The sequence below is a fragment of the Anas platyrhynchos genome, chromosome 3 (genome assembly GCF_047663525.1).
Source record: "Anas platyrhynchos isolate ZD024472 breed Pekin duck chromosome 3, IASCAAS_PekinDuck_T2T, whole genome shotgun sequence".
NCBI classification, from domain to species: Eukaryota; Metazoa; Chordata; class Aves; order Anseriformes; family Anatidae; genus Anas; species Anas platyrhynchos.
Window position 1 is genome coordinate 40722376 of NC_092589.1, and position 23288 is coordinate 40745663.

At 36.8% G+C, this 23288-nt stretch overlaps 1 protein-coding gene across 2 annotated transcripts in view; it reads left to right on the plus strand.

Moving 5' to 3' along the window:
• The window catches only part of LRPPRC (leucine rich pentatricopeptide repeat containing), a 90600-nt gene extending 71388 nt beyond the window's left edge, over positions 1 to 19212 (plus strand). For both annotated transcript variants that reach the window (XM_027454112.3, XM_027454113.3), the window contains exons 31-38: positions 3568 to 3656; positions 6979 to 7183; positions 9269 to 9408; positions 9591 to 9706; positions 12565 to 12639; positions 14064 to 14148; positions 17643 to 17785; positions 19088 to 19212. In XM_027454112.3, coding sequence (XP_027309913.1) covers positions 3568 to 3656; positions 6979 to 7183; positions 9269 to 9408; positions 9591 to 9706; positions 12565 to 12639; positions 14064 to 14148; positions 17643 to 17785; positions 19088 to 19144 — 910 coding nt within the window. In that variant the 3' untranslated portion in view covers positions 19145 to 19212. The remainder of the gene's footprint in view (positions 1 to 3567; positions 3657 to 6978; positions 7184 to 9268; positions 9409 to 9590; positions 9707 to 12564; positions 12640 to 14063; positions 14149 to 17642; positions 17786 to 19087) is intronic.
• The last annotated feature ends 4076 nt before the right edge of the window (positions 19213 to 23288 follow it).

Below are 23288 nucleotides of genomic sequence, written 5' to 3' on the forward strand. Positions count from 1 at the left end.
TGTTCTTTAAATAATTTCTGGATCATTTTCAACTAAGTCCTTAAATTTCAATGGGAAAACAATTCACCTGACTGGTAATTAGGAGTTAATGGTAAGAAATAAACCAATGCTTCATATGACAGTCTGCCATATATTAAAAAATGTGGTGGAGAGACTGTGTGTATTGCTAATAACTCATTTCAACAAACTGTATCAACAATTGCACTTGGCATCAGAACTGCAAGTCTGCCCTTCTGGCAGTCTGCCTTTTCCCCTTTAGAGCAATATCCAAACAGACAAGATTCCTTCACTGAACTGCCCCTGAGCCTTCTCAATCCCCATCCCTGCTGGTACCGTACCCTATCCACACTCTGGCAGCTGGCTGCCTGCCAAATGCAAACTGGTACATTTGACTGTTATGCCAGTGGCTAGGAGATGACCATAAACCTTAGATCCAACTGTTACACTTCTGAAATAAATCCAACCTGCTGTCACACATTATTAGAGTCATCAGTATTGAATTAACCTTCAGTGAGTTGTGTGGCGCACCACTTGCTTTAAGTATTGCCTGTAATGTGCATTCTGGCCAGATTATAGACTTCAAATTAAGTGTTACTATTCATCAAGCTAGAGTTAAGAAGAACAAAAATTTAGGTAATTTAAGGCATTTCATTTCTACAGCTAAAACGAGAGTGGTGGCTGTCTTCATTGTGTTCTGACTGAATACAGTGGATTAGAAAGTGGATGTGGGTAACTTACATGCTGCATAGTCTAATCATTTTTAGAGTTAACTTAGTTTATTACTTTAATGATTATCTTTAAAAGTATGTAGATCAATGAAATGTCTTCTGTTGGAAAATGGTTAAGTTCCAAGTTCAGAAGCACAAGCAACACTTTTCCAACTCGGTGTCAGTAACTGAGCTGTATGAAAAGGGAAATGTTTGTGCTTGATGAATAGAAGGCTTATATCAAGGAAAAACTTGAACTGCTCATCAAATTCTGCTCCTTGAAATGCGAATAACTGCTGAATGTTTGTAAATAAAAGATGGAAAGGGCATGTTTGAAAGTACACATTATGCTGAAAAAGTTTAGCTACTTGGTTAAATATTTATAGAAAATCTTTATGTATAGAAAGATTCTTCAAGGAAGAATTTTGAAACTTTTCACTGAAGACTTGTGCATGTACTGACTGCCTCCCTGTTCCACAGCTCAAACATGCTTGTAAGGAAGATGCGCAGAATATTGCATGTTACAAGCAGTAATTTGCAGATCGGAAGAGGAGAGAGAATGTGGTGGTTTGTTCCTGGTGCTGGTGATTCAGAAATCCTGCTTTAGATAATAAGTATTTTAGGATGTAAAATGCAGGAAAGAAAAGAACAAAAAAAATGTTAAAGACTAAAGAAGTTTGAAATGTGTTTTTAGGGACAAAAGCCTCTGAATCTCGAGATGTATGGAAAAAAAGAAAATAGGATTTAATAAGAGGTTCTGGTCCAAGCCAACCATAGTAATAACCACCGTGCTTTTCAGAACTCATACTCAATCATGTAGCATAGAAATGCCAAATAATGACATTCTAAGAAGCCCATAACAGCTCACTGTTACATCAAGACAGAAAATGCTTACTATTACCAGTGTTTATAGTGTTTATCTGTGTATCTTTTTTCTAATAACAAAATCATGCTTACATTAAGCATTTTCAAAAGTCTGTAAGCTTTAAATTATTCACTGAAGTAGAGGAAGCGATTTTGTGTGTACACATGGTTGAAGAATAGCAAATCTATTTCGCACACATTTCTGCATGCTTGACAATTTTACCAACCTCATATTACAGAGAGATTATTCCTACAAAGCCTAAATGTGTGCAGTGGCCTGAAACTTGTGCAACTCCCAATATTTTCATAAAATACATGAAAGCCACCTTAATTTGTATAAGCTAACATCTTTTTCTTTTTACTCTGCTCGAAGCCAAACTTGAAATTTAAATAATATGTAGAGAGCTTTAGTATAGGCAACAAAATAAGTAATTTCTCTGTTTAAAAGGGTTAGATTATTTTAAAACTTCTTTACTGTCATCAGAAGTGAGAAACTTTGATGAGAAAGTCATGTTGTGGTAGAAGGAAATTGAACTCCCACTCTGCGTTTGGAAACAAACAAAAACCACAAAAAACAAACAGAAGGTTACTGATCTGTAGGTCAACCCGAGTCTAGTTGCTTTGGCATCCTAGCACTGTTTTGAGGAATATTTACTGCATTTAGTTGAAGTTTTAAGTAGAAATTTAGGAGTATGGGAATGATGGATTAGTTCTGTAATAGTAGCTAACATCTATTTAATCACACTAAAGATTGGAAGATTGGAGAAAGTAAATCCTTTGTTATATGTAATTTACAGTCTCATGCATGAATTGTTGACTTAAGGGCTTTGACAGATGGGACAAAGGGAAAAAAAAAAAAAAGAAAAGGCGGAACTGAGCAGTGGGTGCTTAGGCAGGGATTAAGAGGATTGGTTGGGAGAGTAAGAAAATCCTGAGTCCAGTGACTGCATTTGTGAGCCCGGGAGGCTGAAAGTGACTGAGAGGATAGTCATATTGTGTACTATGTGAAGGATTTTCTTGGGATTGAGGGGAATAATTTAGCAATGACCCTGCTTACCTCCCAATCCGATCAGCCTGTAAGTTCAAGTAGGTAGGCTGCTCAGTTGTTTGCCACAAGATGATCAGTGAGGTTTATCTTGATTGCTGATATGGTAAATGGCGATGCCCCCCTTTTCTGTGTAGAGATTTTGTAATCTAGAAATGAACATTTGTAAAGTTATCCGTGTGTATTAAAAATGTGGCTGTATGGCATTGAGGAATGGGAACATTTTGTTCACATCGATGTGAAGGCTGGTTGGTCTCTCTTGCCTAATTTCCAGAGTGTTAGAAAAGCTTTAGCAATGTTCCTAAAGTAAAGATCCTCTTTACTATAGGTATGTGATGTGTAGTATTGTCGGAGATAAAGAATTGATAAGCCAAACACAATTTTAACACAGCTAAGGCAGCAAACGTAGTATGTTCACTTTAAAAAACTGTATACATCTAGATGACAGAAATTTGAAAATTAATCAACCAAATGATATGGTGTTAGTTCATAATATGCTTTAGTTTATGTTTAAAATATACAGTGCTGAAAATAAATGTTTCATTTTTATTGCTGAAAGAATAGTTTTACATTTTATAATTATGGTGACTATTGAAAAAAGAAGAAAAAGTATCCAGCTTAGGATACAACAGAACAATGCAGGGCATGCAGTTATTTTAGTCATCTAATATGTCAGCATTCAAGAATCTGAACCGATTGTTTAAAAAAAATCTTGTACTTTGTTTCTTTTGTTGCTCACTTCCAACTTTGTCATCTGTCAGAATGCAAAAAAAAATTATCCTTCTATAACCATTGACAGGATAACACAAAAGCTGTCTCCAGGTCGATATTTTGCAGCAATATTTTTAACATACGAACAGTAGTTTTTATAATTTCACCTTGGTGCTCAACCATTTATTATCGTATCAGAAGCATGTCAGTAATTCCTTTCTAAATGTCTGCTTCTTTTAGTGCTGAGACCCACATCAAGGGCTTCACACTGAACAGTGCTGCCAGCAGCCTCCTCATCATATCGCAAGTTAGGCGGGATTATTTGAAAGGTATGTCACAATGCTTGACCTTTACGTCACATTAATGCCTCTGCAGATTTTTCTTGTAACGCCCTTCGAATACTTGGATAAAGGAGTCCATTTAGCAAATTACCTGCTTATCAAGAGCCTTTTGTGGTAGCTGAGAGACGTAAATTACTGTACATGCATTTATAATACAGCTTGAATATGAATGTACTTGTCATTTGACCACTTAGTCCAGTTTCCATTCCATTTAACACAAGATGGGTTTTCTTAAGATGAATCACAGCTCTTCAGACATGCAAAATTTGTGCTCCAGAACGAGAGAAAGTACAGGCTTTCAAGTGCGTTAAAATTCACAGCACAAGTCATTTTGCTTTGGAAATTAACATACTTTAGAGCATCTGAAACAATTCCCAGCAGTTGTTTCTTGCATATTGTGATGGTTGTGTGAGATACCAGATGAGTTAAATTGACTGTTAAATGTGCATGATTGTGCACTAAATGATTATAATATTGATTTAAAAACTTAATCAAATACTTTTTAATAGTTCTCAATACCAACAGTAACAAATATTCGGTTTGTCTTTCTTTTTAATGTAACAATCACAATAGAAAAGAAAATGGTGGCTGAAGAGTATTTGAGGGCACACAAGAAGATGGTGGATAAAGTTCACAGTTGTTTTACTTTACTTCTTGGCATTAGCTGTTCTGCAGCCTAGAGCATTCAGCTCTACAGCATTAGATTTTACTTATTCAGTTGTTCTGTAGAACTTCTGTGAGAAGAAAACTCTGCAGGCACATAGCTTTACATGCAGTGCTGTCTTTTACCCCTTTGCGAGTGGATATAAGGTGTTGATACACATTGCCAACGATATCTTTAAGCATTAAAGTGGCTACATATGAAAATAAGTATTGCACTGAGCTGGGTTTCACTTTCATACCAGAGGGCATAGCAGAAAATCCATTTTTGATTCTGCCATCTGTTTATTTTTTTCCATTCCGCTTTGTGTAGTTGTAGTAGCCCATACACATGTAATAGTAACTACATGAAAGATGAGCATTTAGACACCTCTTATCACTTGTATTCTTTCTGGCAGCTGATAAACTTCTCTTCTTTCAAATTCCTTCCCCCTTCAGTCTTACATCACTGCTGGGTGTCATCGACTGAAGCATTTGCAGTTAATGCAATTGCTTCTCTTCTGTGTTGGCAAGTCTTTCCTTTTTTGCAGTTTTCAAATCCTTCACCTAAACTTTCTGTTTGACACTATTCTAGCAAACTTTCTGCTTTTGCCGCTGTCCAGTATGCCACTAATTTTTGTTAGTTCTAATTCTAAACATTACATTCACAAATCTTCTTCAGAACATCACTGATATTCCTGTATTATGACAGTCTTTCTTTAACTATGCATTTTCTTTTTAGCAAGCAACCAAGATAATTTGCCACCTCAACCGAAAATGTTACCTTTTGTACAATAAAAAGTTTCTCAAGAAACTGTTGGGTTGCATGATTTTGCACCATTATATTTTCCTTGATTTTGTGCATTGAACAAGCTTTCTTCTGGTTATTTAATTGAATACTTAGTATTGATACTTGCTTCTCTTTTAAAGATATTTGCTTCTCTTTTTCCAAGTGAAGCCTTGAAAATGCAAGCCACTAAATGTTTCAGTTATATTGGTCATTTTCTGAGGCTCAAATTTTAGTCTTGCAATCTTAATTAGTAAGATGAACCATTAAACCTGCATCTTGTGACAGCAGACGTAACTTGTGAGCTTTCACTATTGTAAAATTTATTTTATTGGTTCCTTAGATAGCTATTGACATCATTCTTTGCTATTTAATGTGGTGCAGGTTTAAAAACACTAATTATGTAGCTCCCTAAGTAGCCTTGAAAGAGCTGTAATATCTTATAGCAAGAACTCTGTTTAAACAAACAAACCAAAAAGTTTTTTAAGAGTCAAAAGTTCAATTTTATGGTACAGAATTCACAGAACTTAGAGTAAAGCCTTTTAAAAGATAAACAGTGGGTTTTCACAAGCAAAGTTAGCTTCTTTTAAGTATTGAAAAATCAAGGGATTAAAATATGAATTCAGATTAGTAGTAATATATGTGCTTTTGCAAAGGAAAAGGGGTACCAGCAGAATTACCTAATCTGCTAATAAAACGATTCCTTGCAGTAGTGCTGCATGCATGCAACTTCCAAGCCTTTCTCTTTCCTTGTTTTTTAGAAGGCTAATGACACTACACGCTAAAGGGAGGTCCACACCTAAAGCCAGGAGAAAATTTTATCTTCACATGTGTGTTAAGATTGCTTTTAGATTTGAGGAATTCCACCCCAATGTATTACTCATTTTTTTCCCTAAACAAGAAGGAAAGAAAGAAAAACAAAACAACAGGGCAGAAGGGAAGTTGGCTGTGAAGGAAAGTTAGGCACACAGGATGTTTTTTCTTCATTTCTTGTAAAAGCTAATATTTGGTTTCTGCAGTACCTGCATATTGAATCAGAATGCTAATACTGTGGAGTTCATGTGGTGTGTGTATATTATGTTAGAAGTGTTATCCCTTGGTATGATAATTATTATCTGTGATTAATCCTGCCTGTGCTGGTAAGGGCTAAGAGGTTTTTATCAGAGGGGCATGTCTTTCTCTGTATGTTTACTCTTGTATAAGATAAATCAACAAGAATTCTGGTTAGAAAAATGAGAGCAACTGTTACAGATGCACAGAAGACTGATTTGGGGTATTTTTAGCACATAACTCCTGTTGTTTTAGGAGTTTTTAAGGTAACTGTCCAGTTTGGAGTTTTTTTGTTCTTTTGTGGACACTCATATTATAAACTTCTATTTAAAATTAAATGTTGGTAAACAAAGTTTTGGTGCACACTTGAAATACTAGACTTAAGCAGTTTTGGTAATAAATTGCATCTTTAAACGAACTCTTGGTTCTTAAGTGTGCCACATTTTTCGTTTCCAGTAAAAAAAATTCATTATAGCTTGGAGAAAAAACAAGCTTAAAACATTACAACTTCATGATCACAAGGGAGGGCACTTGCGATATAGCTGCTTTCCCTGAGCTGGATACTCAAATGGGATAATTTGATGTTAAACTTACTCTAATACTTCCTGTTACTGAGCACATTTTAAAGCATTGTATCCTAAATTGCCATTGAAAGTTTTGTATATACATGTATGTTGGTTATTATTTCCTATATCAATTTTGGGGCATAACTTCAGCACGAGAATGATTTTCTATACATGTTTTTATAAAGGTAAGGTTAATGACCCTAGCAGTGTGGTTGTCTTCTCAACTAAAATCTCAATTCCTTTTTCATTGTTTTTTCACCTTTATTAGATGCCTTAGCTGCTTTCCAAGGAATGCTTGACAGTGGCTTGTTGCCTACTAGACCAGCAGTTATTGTACTTGCTGAGGCTTTGGCAGTGAAAGGAGACATGAAGAACTTAAAAGCATTTGGAAACATGATAGAAGACATCACAAAATCAATTGATTTATCTCCCTCACTAATGGCCAATGCCATTGCATTGGCTCATGCTAAGAAGTAAGTATTCCTATGACTTCCAAACTTTTATACAAAGTGGTGGGAAATCATTAACATTATCCACTTCATTCTGTTTCCATTCTTAGTGTCCTAGATGTTAAAATGCAGGGCAAGATGAGAACTGTGCTGTTCAGTCCTGTTCTGGTCTCACTTTACAAATACATTTGGGGTTTGTAATTCATTTAATGAAATACAGGGATAGCTGTGAAGCATTTGGGAGAGCTTGAGGCTTTCTCTGTTGGTGTAATTAGCTTTGATACTTCTGTTCAAACATATTACACCTCTCATAGTGTTCTTGGTGTGAGATCAAAAGCTCTACAAGGTCCAAATGTCAAATACAACTGATTAATCAATATAAACTTAAAAATCTTGGAATTTAGCACACACATTATGCATATACTGTTGGTTTGGAAACAAAATCTATTACTTGTTCCAGTAACTGAAATGATAACGTATGATTATGTTTACCCTCAAAATGCGAAAGCCAGATATGTATCTGTGAGGTGGTTTTATACTTTTTGTCAGTATTAAAAAATTGGGAAAAAGTTTTTCCTTTGCTGCTTTAGGCCACAGTTTCCATCATGATCATTATCCCCACGCATTGATTATCCTTTCATTTAAATGTTTAATTCAGCATCATGTTCTGCCTAGCATTTTTTAATTGATGTGTTGGTACTTTGCTAGTTTATCCTTTGCATAAAGCTGCGTGGGGGAAGCACTTCTTCACATACTGTGAACTTCGCAAATGCAGTTTGCAGGAATCAGTCTTTAGGAATCCTACATACTCTGCTCTTTTCTTTCAAGAAATATCATCAGGTAGAGCTCCTCTGTGTAACTCAGCAGGATAGCTGTGTAACTTTGTAGTACATAACAGATACCTGATCGCCTTGGGCATGCCAGACTGGAGCTAGTAGTTACTGAGTGATAGTGTCTGCAACAGCAAGATGATTTAAATTGAACTAGAGCCACGCAGGCCAGTTCCAGTAGTGAGCTCACTATATTTTCAGCCACTGAAAAACAAGGAAGGACTGACCCTGTAAATATTTAGGTCCAAGTGGTGCTTGGCAGAGGATTCTAGTGAATTGGCTTTTGCCTATTTCTGTGCCATGAAAGGGTTATGGAGTCATGACGTGTTCATAAATGTGAATCAGGTTGACTGCAAGAACAGATAAGTAAATCACTGTATACAGACACAGGTTAAGCAAGCAGCATCAACTTTTCTTCTGCCATACCAAAATTAGCTTAGCTTACCTGTATGAGAAGACTTAGCGGTAGCATAAATAATACACACCTCTATTCTTAAACGTCTTGCAAGTTGTACCTTGCAAACTGTGATAAAGAGTATAGATTTACATGTACTTCAAATAGCTGTTCACTTACTGGTAGATTTGTATTTCTAATAGTTTTCAAAACCTTTTTTTAGCTTTTAAATGTGTTTCATATAAAAGCATTAATCGTGCCCTGACTTTTTTAATTAAATTTGTTATTAGAGTGGACTGATAAGAGGAGATGTCATCTGAACTTTTTAGAACACTAGCAGTAGACTTTTCACTTGAATGAATACTTTGTGTTATTTTATTAGCATTTGCTATACTTAAGCCTGAAGATGAAAGAGTTTAGGAAAAGGTATTGGCCAAATGACACTTAGTATCTTTTTTTTGCTTCCAAAAAGGCAGGGAAGAGTTGGCTAAATAATTAATTGAATAGCATAAAGAAATACTTGAGTTGTCTGCATTAATTATTCAGATACCTTCCGTTAATGTTTTGATTTTTACCTTCTGGGTTTGCAGAACACTTCCTTGAAGCAGCTAGCCAGAATTCTGTTTAGTGAGGGAAGAAAAACGTGTCAGAATTACTTACATGTCCTGAGGGTCAAAGATCATTCAGAAATTTGGCTTACAGGTTAATTTATTAATTCAGTCATAAATAGTTTCACTTTTAAAATATCTGAATGAAGTCATAGGTACTCAACTGTTTTTGGGAAGTATAACATTAATGTAGGAAGTAAAAATTTAAATATAATTGCTTCTTTAGGTTTAGAAATCTTGATTTCTGAAACTAAGCCAGTTCAATATTTTTTCCTAGCAATGACCTTGATGCTGCAGTGGAATACCTTGAGCCTTTGCTTATCTCTGGTGCACAGAATCCTGATCAACCTGTCAAAAATATTTCCTTTTTGTTAAGAAAGGTGTCTGAGGAAGGATTAGAGCCAGCTTTGGAAAAATGTAAGTTAATTGCAGTTGTATTTAAATATTCCAACTAGACAGAGGTGTTACAGAAGAGCTGTTACATGTAAAACCTGCCCAGTCAGCATAAATCATGCCAGTAAAGTTTACAAAAGTGCCTTTTCAATCAAAGGTTTTCCTTATTTCCTTTCCTTTTTCCTAATATTTTCTATCATTTGCAGTTGGCGTGATGGCAGAACGACTGGCCAATCAGTTTGGAATTTACAGACCTGTCACAGATCTTTTCCTTCAATATGTCAGTGCAGGCAGAGTGGATGATGCCAGATCTCTACTACAGGTAATGACATAACAAGAGAGGTACAGAAATGCATAGATCTCTTCAAGGGTAAACTGACAAATTATGGAAAAGAGGTGTTGTACAGCATAGGCTAATGCTAGTTTGCTTTTGAATTCCAGCACAAATATCAATATGATTTAGATTATTTTGTACCATGAGATAGTAGTCTAATGCTAATAGTAGGAGTGGGTGCCAAAGTTAGAAAGCTTTTGTCTTCCAACAGCCTGAAGGAAAAGAAGACACATATTGCATGAATTTTCCATCCAAAGCAAATATTTTCATAGTTATTGATATATTTTCAAGTTTCCTGTTAGACAGCGTTGCTTCTTGCAGACCATCTCCTCACATAATTTTCGCTGTGCTGTAAACCTTAATACATCTCTCGTAGCTATACAGTTCACAAAATAGAAGTGGGCAGTGCTTTTTGTAGCCACGGTATTTCACTTTTTTCTTTTTTTTTTTTTTTTTTTTTTTACTTTGTCTAAGCTGTACTCAGTGTTTGTTAAGAGCTGAATTCACCTACTGTTCACTTGAATGTCACAGATGCATTAAAAGACAAATGCTAGTCTCTAAGCCACAGTATCAGCTAAGTTAATGATCTTCAAGGTGTATGACGTGACTGCTCACAATGTTTTTGCAGAGCTAGACACAGACCATGCTGGAGGCAGAATAAGCTGCAGCTGGTGAGTGCTGGTGTCTCCATCAGGTCAGGCAGCCTCCTCCCTGCAGGCAGCAGTCAAGCAGCCATGCGATCCTGCCAGCCCGCTTGGGGCATGTAGGCTCCCTGCCTCAAACTGGGGCCTGTTACCAGCTCCTGGTAGTGAATATGACCCGATTGCCAGTTGCTGAGTTTTCTAATCTGTTACAGAAACACTTGTGTTTCACATATACCAGAAGCTTTATGTTTTTTATATTTCTTCTCCAGAATGTTTTTAATAGTTTTGCCGAACTGTTCATCTGAGTGTTAGTTTAAAAGGAGACAATGATTTTAATATAAAATCCTACTTTTTTTTATAGCATGAAGCATGAAACATGAAAATGTGAAAAATTCTTGCTAACTTATTCTTGCTTTGTCTCTTTGATTGGGAAATTGAAATCCGTTATAATATCCTGCATTTGTGAAAATAGTGTCTTTTGCATTTCTAAGTAAAAGCTGCATGTTCTCAAAAACAAAATCAACAAAAAACACTGAACAATTTCCATTCTTAGTTTCCTAAAACTTTTTATTCCAACAGTGTACAACTGTTGGAATTAAGTTCACAGCTCTATAGCATAGTTGAAATAATGTTGTGTACAACATCTCAGAGGAGAATTTTTATATGTTTCATTTTGAGTGGGCATTCACATGTAAGTTTGAGTTAAAACTTTGTAAGACAGTTTTTCCTATAGCATATATGAAATAAAATTTGTGTTAACATTCTTGAATGTTATTGTGGATCAAATATTCTACTAATAGGTAACCAGAAGATGGTAATAATCAAAGTCTACTCTTAGCTTTTCTATTAAAAAGTAGAAAGTAAACCACAATCTAAATGAACAATTTCTCTTGTAATAATCTAAAATACTGGTAATACACACAGCAAATCTTTGCATTCAAAAATGTAACTGAGAGTCCGTTTAAACTTCCAAGAAACAACATCTTTTTTTTTTTTTAAACTCTCTGGAGGGACTGTTTTGTGTTTTTTGATGAGAGTATGAAAGTCAAGTGTTTGATATTTTGGCATGAAAGGGGGCTGTGGAAAACCTTTCTGTGGCTAGACTGTCTCTTTCCTCTTACTATACTGATAGTAGGTGAGAATGTCTAAAATCAATATATAATGTTGCAAGTTTTTTCCATGAATGCTTTGCCCCTATTTATGAAGATTTTTGTCAGAGCACTAGCAGTACATGGATGCGAATATTTTTTTTTTGTTCGTTTCCCTTACTGAATGAACCTTCACACCTTTTTACCTGGATCTTAAAGAGCTTGTCAAAAATACTACACATACAGTACATTCATAATGGAACAAAGCAAGATTTGTCGTTTGCAGATGTCTAAAATACTAATCGAATGTGGTAAATTAATTGTACGTGTATGTCTATATGCACAGTACCTGTCTGCCTGTGCATTTTGGTACCAATAAAATATCTTGCAGCTTATAAAAAGCGCTGTGTACTATTAGAAATTTTAAGACTGGTACCTCTGAGGTGCATAAATGAAAATACTGTCTTGTATGTTTTATTTTGCCCTCATCTAAAGTAAGATAGATTTTTGATTTATCTGTTCTGTCTCAAACTTTTTTTTAAGTTAAGCTTCTCTCTCTCTCTCCCTCAAACACTGTCTATTGCAGTGAAAGCCTTTTATAAAATAGAGAGATTGAAATCAGTCCTTTGTATGCATAAGTGTAGGTAATTATACTTTAAAGAGAACTTGCTTTGTACATTTTAATTTTTATAAAGAAACGAGCAGTTATCTCCCTGACACCTTATTAAATGTATAATTAACCTTATGATCCCTAGCTCACTTGTGAATGCTTGGCAGTATAATTGGAGAGGAATAGTGTTTCTCTTTTTCATTCTTTTGCAGTCCTAAACCTCGTTTTTGTGGTGTGTTGAAGTATTAGTTTAATTCTTTCCCCTTTTGTTTTAAACAAACTTTATACCTACCATTTTAAAAACAATGTTTGCCAAAATGGTGCACAAAATAAACTTGTTTCATGTGTTGTTTTTTTTAAACTCATGGTCAATTATTTACCTTTCAGATAGTTAATATGTATTAAAATATTTTAAAAGTCTATAATTGGAAATTTTCACCTTAGTCGTTTTGTTTTTTGCTAACCTGCTCACAACATCTGCATTAACTACTTCCTTTTCTTTAGAGGTGTGGTGGATTAGTTGAGGAGAAGAGAACTTTTCTGAATTTCATGGGTAAAGCAGCAACTAAACCTGGACAGGTATAATATTTTTTCATGCTTATCATTGTATATGTAGCATATTCATATGTAGTATATACTAGCTAATCATCCTTTGAAATGTTTTGGATATTAAACTTCACAGTTGACAGCTTTATCAGGTTTCTCAGGGTGGGGAAGAAAGGTTAATTTGCAGAGCTAGTCCCGTTTAAAAGAACAGCTTATTTTATGAGGCATAATAGAAAGGAGAATGTAATTAATATTTTTTCTATTACTTCAGTAATTTCCTTTATTTTTGATGTTGTAGTTTATATGCTACAAATACTATGCTTTAAATTTTTATTGCTTCACTATCTAGTTTCATATCTCAACCTGAACATATTTATTTTGTTGTCTGCATTGTATGAATACAAATGCAGTGAGAATTTCAGCCCCTCTAGAATGATAAAAGGTGCCTATGTTTACATTAAAAGACTCATTACGAATTACTTGCTATACTGTTTTAGACATGTATTGAGTTTGAGCATCTGTTTAGATTACTAGCTTTGTACTCATTTGCTTTAATTCCAACTACTCTGATTTATGTGCCTGTCCTACTCCTGTCCTTCCCTCTTCTCCTTGCCCCCCTTCTTCTCCCTCAGGTTCCTCAAAGTAATAAATTAAACTAAACAAACAAACAAAAAAGGCAAAAACACACACACATTGATTTCTGTTTTGTAGAGGAGTAGCATCAGAAGACAGTTAATACAAAAACGAGAATAAATGCTTCTCAAATGAAGGAAAATGCAGTTTTTTATTTTGCAGAAGTTGCCATTAGATACTCATGGATTAAAAATTCTACTGTAAAAGTGACAATGAAAAATACCATCTTTTGGTGTCTGAAAGAAATTTAAAAACTTGAAAATTTCTAGCTTTTAGAGCTGAAATTTTAATAACAGAATTTTCTGGTGTGTGATAAAGATGTTAGTAACTTCTGTACACTTTTTCTTTAAATTCAAGACTTGAGTTTTTGAAACTGGAGTCAGAGGTTGAGGGAGGGAGACTCCAATTTTAAGCGCATTAGTCAGTGATCTGACTACTTTGAAGCACTGATCATAGCTACCACTGACCTCTAGGTCATTGAAGGCTGCCAAGTAGTTTGAATTCTTCTTCAATTTGGTTGAAATCCTGACATATTCCCATTAATATATGGATTGCTTCCTTCAAAAAAGAAACTATTGTATAGTCTCCTTGAATATGGGGTTTTAGTCCCGTATTTTGTTCATCTTATTGTCTACCTGATTTCTTTGGCTATTTCTTATTCACATCAGAATTTGGGCAAGAAATACTATGTCTTCATTCAGTTGAACAGACCATTTCTTGTAATCAGTAGTTTGTCTCACTTAAAGATCTGAAATAATTGTTTGAACTTTATTGATTTTATTTGAAGTTAATGTTCTTTTTTGTCTGTGCTATAAATCTCATAGGCAAAGAAGATTGAGACACTTCTAGAACTGATTCCTGATCACCTAGATATGGAAACTGCATATCGTTTCCTCCTAAAATGCTATGGTAATTTACTCTACTTGGACTACTTTTTTATTTAAAACAAAAAAAAAATCTTCAGGTGTTCTTAAAAGGTCATGGAAACCTTTAGAATAGCAGGATCTACACTGTGCAAGTTGTCACTTTTATTTGGTTTATTTGTGTGGTTTTTTTGGCTTTGTTTTGTTTACGTTCACTGGATCTGTGTATGGTCCTAGGTATTACATTGGAAAAGCAACTAACAGACCTAAGCCTTGCATCCTTTACAAAGGGAACTGTATTAGTTTAAAGGATACTGTTACAAAGAGGTTAAGTATGGGCTTCATGGAATGGAAAAGAATCTCTCCTAACCCATGGAGAGAAACGTTGTAGAAATGAATGGCTCTTAAAATGAACGTAGCTTTTTCTCTGAAACATATAATACATATCTTCATTTTGTATATGTGTGTTTCAAAATCATAATTAATTAGTTCTATCAGTAGTTTGCAAGGTTTTTACTGTTACTATTGCAGATTCTTTATACTTGTTTTTATTTAGCGGAAGTTGCTTTATTTAGATTTAGCTAAATAGTTGATTTGAAGTGCTAATCAGTTTCTATTGTTGAAGTCAAAGGGAAACAGCTCTAAAAATCAAGTTGCTTATTTAAATACATCTCTTCACAACACTCAGTCATGAAAAATGAGGACATATAGCCCCCTCGGCACTTGTTTAGTTGAAAGGTTGCCCTTGAGTCCTTTGTGTTGTGTATTCTAATATGATCCTCCAGTTTTATTACAGGGAGGAAATATAATCCTCTTCACACTTGTAATGCAAGTAAAACGATATAATGACAGAAGCCCTTGTGTTCCAATCTATCACAGAGGAGATAAATAGGGATATTTAAATAAAATACTTCAAAAAACAAATCCAAAGTATGGTGTTAAAGGCATACAGACATCAGTATATTTGAATCAACCTGTGAAAGTTTTCACGATGTAGTATCTAACTTAAAAGTTCACTTGCTTAGTAATGTTCAAAACAACAGTCACTGGCAAAATCCTTTAGCTCCATGGTTTCATTCACAGTATGATAGGTTTTCTGACATGTTTTTATTTAAAAAATAAAACAAAAACTTCTATCACCAACACTGGACTTGCCACCTTACAACATCACTGACACTTCACTGGCTGTTTGCGGTTGTTACCTCAGTAAAAATTGCAAAAGCGATCTGATTCAGCATCTTTAATGTTCTAACCAGCTACATCATCATACAACGATTTTATAAAGAGATTGCACAGAGACTTGCTCGATGATATCTAAAACAGTGGTTAGAATATTTAACATGGGAAGCTACATAGTAAATGAAGAGATGGTTGCTGTAGTTTCCTTAGGCAGACATAGAGCTGGTTGATAGCATGTTCTAGAGGAAACATTCCCTACCATGTACAGAATGTACAGACTTGTACATTTTAATAGCAATGTAGCTATCTCTTCCCTCACCCCTCATCTTCTTTATCTGATGCTTCCTGTGGTGGCGTGTTTAGTTTCATTTGTAAGTTTGAGATCAGCAGTGAAGTATAACTTCAGGTAGCTAGAAGGATGTGCTTTTGTTGTATTCTATCTTAAATAAATGGAAAGTTCACAGTTTCTGTTAGATTTCTAATAAAGCATTGCTTCTTGCAGTTTCTGCAGTAGCCTCCCACATTCAAAAAGTAGCTCAGCCACTTGCCAGATGTGAGTGGGAAGCTTTCTCATGAGAAGGGGATCCAAGCTATCAATTTCTGCATAATTTAAACTCCATTTCTTTAAGAACCATTGTTTTTGTAGCCCATATGGTTGTGAAGATGACATTCCAAAAGTGAAAAAGAAAGAAGCTGAGACAGCATCCTATATTGCAGATGTTTGAGCTTTCCCAAGCAAAAAAAAAAAAAAGATGCAGTGGCTTCCTTCTTGTTTACAAGATGCTAGGAACTGTTGTACTGCTTCTAGGACCCTGAAGACAATGGGGAAAAACTGTTGGAGGCCATTTCAGTTTCATCCTGATGCTGCTCAAGCAAGGGTCTGAGCAGCAGAAAAGTGCATGGTTAAGTGTAATGGAAAAGGATAAGCAGTGGAGAAGGGAGAATAGAACAAGACTGCTCTGTTTTTCCCCTCTCCCGCTTCAGAGTAAGGAGAACAATATTCTGTTCTTCTACAGCTAAAAGTGAACAGGGCTTTAGGTAAATAAAGAATGGGTTTGTTAGAACCCATTGCATGTGATGGTGTCATTTATGGAATATCCAGCAAAATGTAACTGGATGCCTTTGCAGTTAACATTTGTAATAGTGTTAGTGGGTCAGCAAAAAAATTCTCCTGCTCTTTAGAAGTAAAACTAATTTCTGTTATGGTCTAAAATAAGCATCTGACCTTTGTTTTGTTTGTTCCTTTAGGTTATACATTTGACATAGCCAACACCTATAACCAGAATAGTATTTTGTCATCACCTAATGAAATTCTGTTCAAGAGTTCTCACAGGCTGAACATCAGTGGCTTTTGGTTTAGCTTTTGTTTAGCTTTTAGCTTTTGTTTTAGCTTTTTTTGGTTTAGCTTTTGTTTTTATTTTGTATCATTTGCCTCAGAAAGAGGCATATAACTTTGCATCTCGTATCTTGGAGTGGTGTTCTCATTGTGCAAGCAGCTCTGTCCCTAGTGGTCCCAGAATATTCTCAAAGGAAATGATCATCCAAGCCTCAAATGAAAGGAAAAGCTGGAATGGCTGGAAGTTCTGTTCTCTTCTGGTGTGAACTGTCAGTAGGATATGAAGAATATCCAGAACATGTAGAATTACAGAATCACAGAATGGTTTGGGTTGGAAGGGACCTTAAAGACCACCCAGTTCCAACCACCATGTCATGGCAGGAACACCTCTCACCACACCAGGCTGCCCAAAGCCCTATCTAGCCTGGCCTTGAACACCTCCAGGGATGAATGGAGCATCCACAGCTTTTCAATGTCTGATCTAAGTCTCCCCTCTTTTAGTTTAAAGCCATTACCCCTTGTCCTGTCACTACGCTCCCTGACAGAGTCCCTCCCCAGCTGTGCTGTAGGCCCCTTTAGGTACTGGAAGGCCACTGTAGGGTCTCCCTGAAGCCTTCTCTTCTCCAGCCTGAACAATTCCAACTCCCTCAGCCTGTCTGCCTGTGGCCCCCCTCTGGGCTTGTTCTAATACTTACCTGTCCTTTTTGTGCTGGTGCCCCAGAGCTGAACGCAGGGCTCCAGGTGGGGTCTCACAAGAACAGAGTAGAGGGGGAGAATCCCCTCCCTCACCCTGCTGGCCACGCTGCTTTTGATGCAGCCCAGGATATGGTTGGCTTCCTGGGCTGCAAGTGCACATTGCTGGCTTGTGTTGAGCTTATCAATATTATTACAGAATATTGTATACTAAAATATTTAATATGCCTTGGGAAGTGAAAGGGAATGAGTAACGTCATGGAAACAGGTGAAACAAGGAGCATTTAACTATTGGGGATTTTGTTTTTGATTTTTATTTTTATTTTTCTCAGAATTAGATGGGGATGTTGCATCCGTAAAGGCTGCGTATGAGAAATCAAAAGAAAAGAATATACAGCTTCATGACTTATCCCTGAAATCTTTAGCAGTTTTTCTGAAGAAAGTAGGAGAGCCGGTCCCTTTCACTGAACCCCCTGTGAGTATTTCCTAATTAAGAAATAGATCTGCGGAATTGTGTATGTTTGTTAATAAAACAAATTGCATGAATAATTACATAGGGATTAAATCTCTGCAGAAGCTCCTCAAAGGAGGCCATGTAGGAAGTACAGAGTGTTGTAGGAGCTATAGTAATCTTGCATTGGATTTGACTTGGGGAAATAAAACTCTTGGGGCTTACTGTGTTTAAATTACACAACCCTTATCAGGCACTCATCTACAGGTGTATGTTTATCAAATGTCCCTGGGGCATTTAAGTGCTTGAACTTTAAAAGGCTTATAGAAAGTGTGTTTTGTTAACAGTTAATGGGTTTTAGTTTTTGTTAATTACTAGCTTTATATCTAATACAAGTTGCTATCTTGCTATGATGGGATTTTAGAACTGCAGGAATTATTTGTCTAGCTTTACTTCTAGTTGCCTTGCCAAAAGATATATGCAACAGTGCAAATGTATCTTATTTGAGGGTGACAGGTGGCATGACACTACATCTATCAAGACTGCAAATACTTCTTTCACATCATTCCTTTGACTAATAGTCTACTAGTATCATTTCAGCAAAACAGGCTTTAAGTAAAGACTTACTATATTTTCTCTCTAACCAAAATTTTACTGCTATCTGCTAGCCACATATCATAAAATTAGTGTTTTTCTATAGTTTTCTGAAGACATAATTAAATTTTACTTTATCCATCCTGATCCATAATAAATAGGTTCTTTTTCTCATTTTACAAAAAATCAGAGGAAAAAAATTGGCTCAAAATGTTTGTTTTAGCCTGTTAACAGCTTCAGAGATTTTTCTACAACTTTAACTTAATTTTAGAAGTAAATTTTTATTTAGGTATGTAAATATAAAACCTAGAGTGTCTGTTTCTTGCATGTAGTTAGTGAAAATAAGTGTTTATTTCAAAGTCACTGGAATGATTCATCTTCTGATTTTCCTGCTCATTTTTCTCTGATGCAGCTTGGTGTTTAAAAGCATCTTAGAATTTTTGACACAATTGCAGATTGCAGTTAAAAAGTATTTTCATTTTTAAAGTGAAATTGATTATATTATTGCATTATGTAATAGAAGCTTCATTATGCATTTTTGGCAAGGTTTTCGTTCTCCTTTTATTCTCTCTCCTTGGTATTTCTCTTAATTATACAGACTTCAATACAGATCTAGTTTTATGACAGAGAATAATGGATTTTGCTTTTGTCAGGACGTAAGACTTTGTTCAGAATTAGTAACTTTTTCAGTTCTAACAACGTTGAACTTGTTTATTCCACTCTGTTTTATAGGAGACGTTCAAATTCTATATGGAAAAATGGAAGAAAAGAAGATCGGAAACATTATGAACAGTCGTTTTATGTTTTAGTTGTTTATGAAATTAAGTATTACATTCAATAATAAAAAAATTAAAGAAGCATGTTGTCCTGTGTAATTTTTAATATTAAATACTGTGTTAAAACAGCACTTTCCATAGCTGTAACTGGTGGAAACTCATAGGCTTTTCTTATGTTAAAATTGCTAATGAAATATCACGATGTCACTTTCTAGGTTATTTCTGTTTTGATGTATGATCTGCTGTAACTAGAACTGTACTTCAGCTCCTGTTAATTCACCAAATATATGTATATTGAGAAAGTTGCTAGAGGGGTGTGCAACTGTGACTTCAGCAACCTGCATTATTTTTCGTTGTTGTTTGCCAGGTCAGTGTGCTTTGGCATGAAAGTAGAAGGGTAAAGAACAGGATTCATCTGTACCTATTAAAAAAAAAATAAACACATCTTTTTTTTAGATTCTACTAAATGTACGTCTTTTGTGTAATGTATCTTGTTATGGGATTCAATGGTATAGTTTAAGACAAAATACACCTTTTAATCTAGCTTGTGTGTTGTAGTTTCACTGTATCTATCATTCATTCTCATAACTTTTAGTAAAATTTAAGTAACATTTCTAATTAGTTAACTAATGTATTTAAAAATACACAGAAAATTCCTGTGAGGAATGAGGCATAACTAACCCTGTGTTGCAGAGAATGTTCAAGTTTATTTAAAAAACAAACAAACGAAAAACTGTACGCATCCTATCTGTGTCCACTAAAATGTCAGCGTGGTTTTATGATGTCTTTCAATACTTGGCTTGTGCGTGCTATGGAGACATGGTACGTTGATGGTGCTGGGTTGACTTGTTGGGTTTTGTTTGGTTGTTTTTTTGCTGCTGGGGGGTGATGTCTGGTTTTTGAATTCACCGCAGAATATCGTCCTTTCGAAGATATTAGAGTAATCTAGAATGGGGTGGAAAGAGACGAAAAGTCTTGAAAAGCATCTTGTCAGGAACGTGGGTGGGTTATGTGGGAAGCAGACCGTACCTGAGTGGTTCTAGCCATCTGGCATCCTTTGTTCCTATATTGTCAGAAGGCATTAACATTTGAGGTTTTATTCATAGCCTAGCGGTTTCATGCCCTCTCTTGCAGTTTTTTCTAAAGCCGCAGCCACATTACACGCGTTTCAGTGTAATAGCAGAATAATTGAAGACTGCATCAGCTAGTTTGTGGCCCTTCCTCTTGTGCCACAGATCTTGTTTTTAGAGGTCATCTCACACCCCTCTCTGTTTCACAGCAGTGGCTGTGTTCCCGTAGGCGGGGTCAGACTGAGCGTAACTCGAGGCAGCGAGGCCTGCGCGGCCTGCGCGTGCTCACTGAGGTAGCGCAGGGCCTCAGGAACGGGAGGACTTAAAGCACACTCCACGTCCACACAGCAGCCGAGGTCTGTAGACCTGAGGTAACTGTGCTGACGAGGAGCTGGGATCCCGTGTGGCATCAGGCCTTCTGCCCACTAGGCTGGGTGCTGTTTGTAGTCAGGTTCTGCAGCCTTCATTATTCGGTGCTGATGCTGGCAGAAGGCGTCTGCTGCCTGCTGGCAGTGCCCACGCCTGATGTCTGACCCTGCGAGGTGCTAGTTAGTGTCTGCGTGTTTTCCACCTACCCTGCTTGGCTGAGCTCCTACAGATTAATGCCCTGAAATTTTGTAGATGCAATTTGGAAAGTAAATTTGATAGTCTGAAACCGGTAACATTAATTACCTCATTCTTGGCTCTGAAATTGCATTTTGAGGGACCTCAGGGGATGCACTGGGCTGAATGAGCCCGCTGCTGAAAGGATCAAACAGTGGGGAGGCACTGCCAGAGCACAAGACCAAATGGTACCAGGGTTTTGTGGCAGCAATGACTGGCGATAGGTGGTAGGACATGCTGACCACCTGGGATCGTGTTGTGCAATAGCCCTGGCCATGTGTTGTGGGAGGACAGACATCATTCAAAGGATAGGCAAAGCCTGCTGTTGTGTGGTAATGCTTCTGACTTTTCTGTTCCAGTAAATGTTTCCAGTACAACTAAAGAATGATTACAGAGGACTAGAGTCACTCCTGTCTTTAAAATGTGGGACAGTGAGGGATTGGTGCCACCCTGGGACACGGTCACTTCGGTCTGAAACGATGTTTTACTGGGAAGGTTTCTGCAGAATCGGCATTTGTGCCATCTCGTCTAGAATACGCTTGAAATATTTCTTGTGCATCGATGTGCTGTAAGACTCTGCCATTTCAAGCATGAAGAGCCGAGTTTAGAAGGTTAGTTTTTTCTTCACCAAATAGGTAGGCAGCTTCACTATTTCTTTCTTCGTATTCAAGGAAGGAAACCTGTGAGATGACAAAATGCAGAATGGCAGTCCTGCAAACTTGTCAGGGTGACTTATTAGACCAGTTACAAAACTTCCTCTGTCATACTGACCGTAGCACTTATCCCTTTAAAGCAGAAAATAAGTATTTGCCACTGGGTAACTGGAGTTGGGCGGGTTTTGGAGCAGGTGTGGCAGCTGGGAGATGGGAGTGCACTTCTCTGTGGGGCTCCCCAGGGAGCTGGGAGCGTGCTGATGTGAACCGACCCGACGCGTTACTGGAGAAGGCAAGCTGTGTGAGCACGTACATGTTTGCATACCAGCACATCCTGACTGGGGCTGAGAGGACTGGGAAAAGCTTGCTGCTTGAATTGAGATCGCTTCACGTTGGTCCTGTGCCACGTTAGGGGCTTGCCTTCCTCCACCTTCCCTTGAGACTGGGCAGGAGGAGGCTGCTTCTTGTTGGTTTGTTGTTTTTTTTTTAAGCTCAGCATGGAAAAAGTTTCTCTGTTAACTACTAGTATAGTCGTTTTAAAGCACGATAATTTAATTATATGCTGTAGTTCTATCCTTATCTACTGAAACAGTTTGTTCAACTTGCTGTCTCCCAAGACCCTTTTCTACAGAAAGAAATGGAGCTTGGTAGGTTAGTAGCTGTCTCTAGATTGATAATGTGTACCCACTGTTGAAAATTGAGTAGCTGAAGGCATTGCATCTTTGGCAGCAGCAGCTCAAAAGGTTTTTATAGATCGAGTGCCTGAGTCAGCAGGAATCCATCTGCAGTTTATAGTAAAAAGGTAGGATCGTAGCAGTGATGGTAGGTGCACCAAGTGCACATACTGACAGAGAAATAGTCTGGAAACGTGTTCACCAGAGCAGCACCGTCTTTATTGCTTTTCTTAAAGGTGTGATACTTCCAGACACTCCAGGAACACAGCTTAGGAGGAAGTGACAGGAGTGATGAACGCGACCGGGAGGTTTTGCTGTTCAGTGATTGTTGTGAGAGATCTGTCAGCATCTAGAAGGAAAGGCCAGTTTCCAGCACCAGCATATTGTTGCAGTAAAGGTGAAAAAGTGAGCAGGTAAGAGAAAGCTGGTCTGCCATTGATTTTAGCCTTTTTAGTAAAGATTTCTCTGCTTCTCTTAAAATTGTTCTCATAATTTCTGTGTAAAGTCAGTACAAAGAGAGATTATCCTTCCAGACTGGTTACAGATTCTGGTGTCTTGCCAGTGCTTTTGGGAATCGATAACCAGAGGAAACCTAATCTCCTTTGAAGTTAGTAGCTCCAACTGGGACCACAATTTAATCCAAGGACATATTTCGAAGTATGAGCGTGCAGATCCTCAGCTACACTCCCAAAGTTCTGGGTTTTCCATTAGGTCTAGAAATAAGAGCAAATATGGATGGCTGCAGTTTGAGTTTTCAGTGTTTCCTCTAATTACAAAAATGAGATAATAAAAACTGTCTTACACAGTACCTGCTGTAGATAGGAGTTGCGCACTGCACTGCTTTTAGATAAAACTATTAATGCAAGGCTTCTCTTTGATACTCTTCACCCTCTGTACTATAATTGGCTAATGCTTCGCAGTTTCTCATGTGATGATAATCCTTGTAACATTGTAGTAAAGCAGTGGTATCTATAGAATTGCAGTTATCTGCAGCGGTAGTTGTTGAAACACTAGAAACACTTCCTACATAAAACAAAACTAAATCAAACCATTGCCCTTGTTACTTGCATGGTTTCTTGGGATTTCCCTCTGATTAGTTTAGCTAACAGCTCGAATAGTTCATGTGGGGAGGTTAGCTTAACTGTAAATCATCCTTA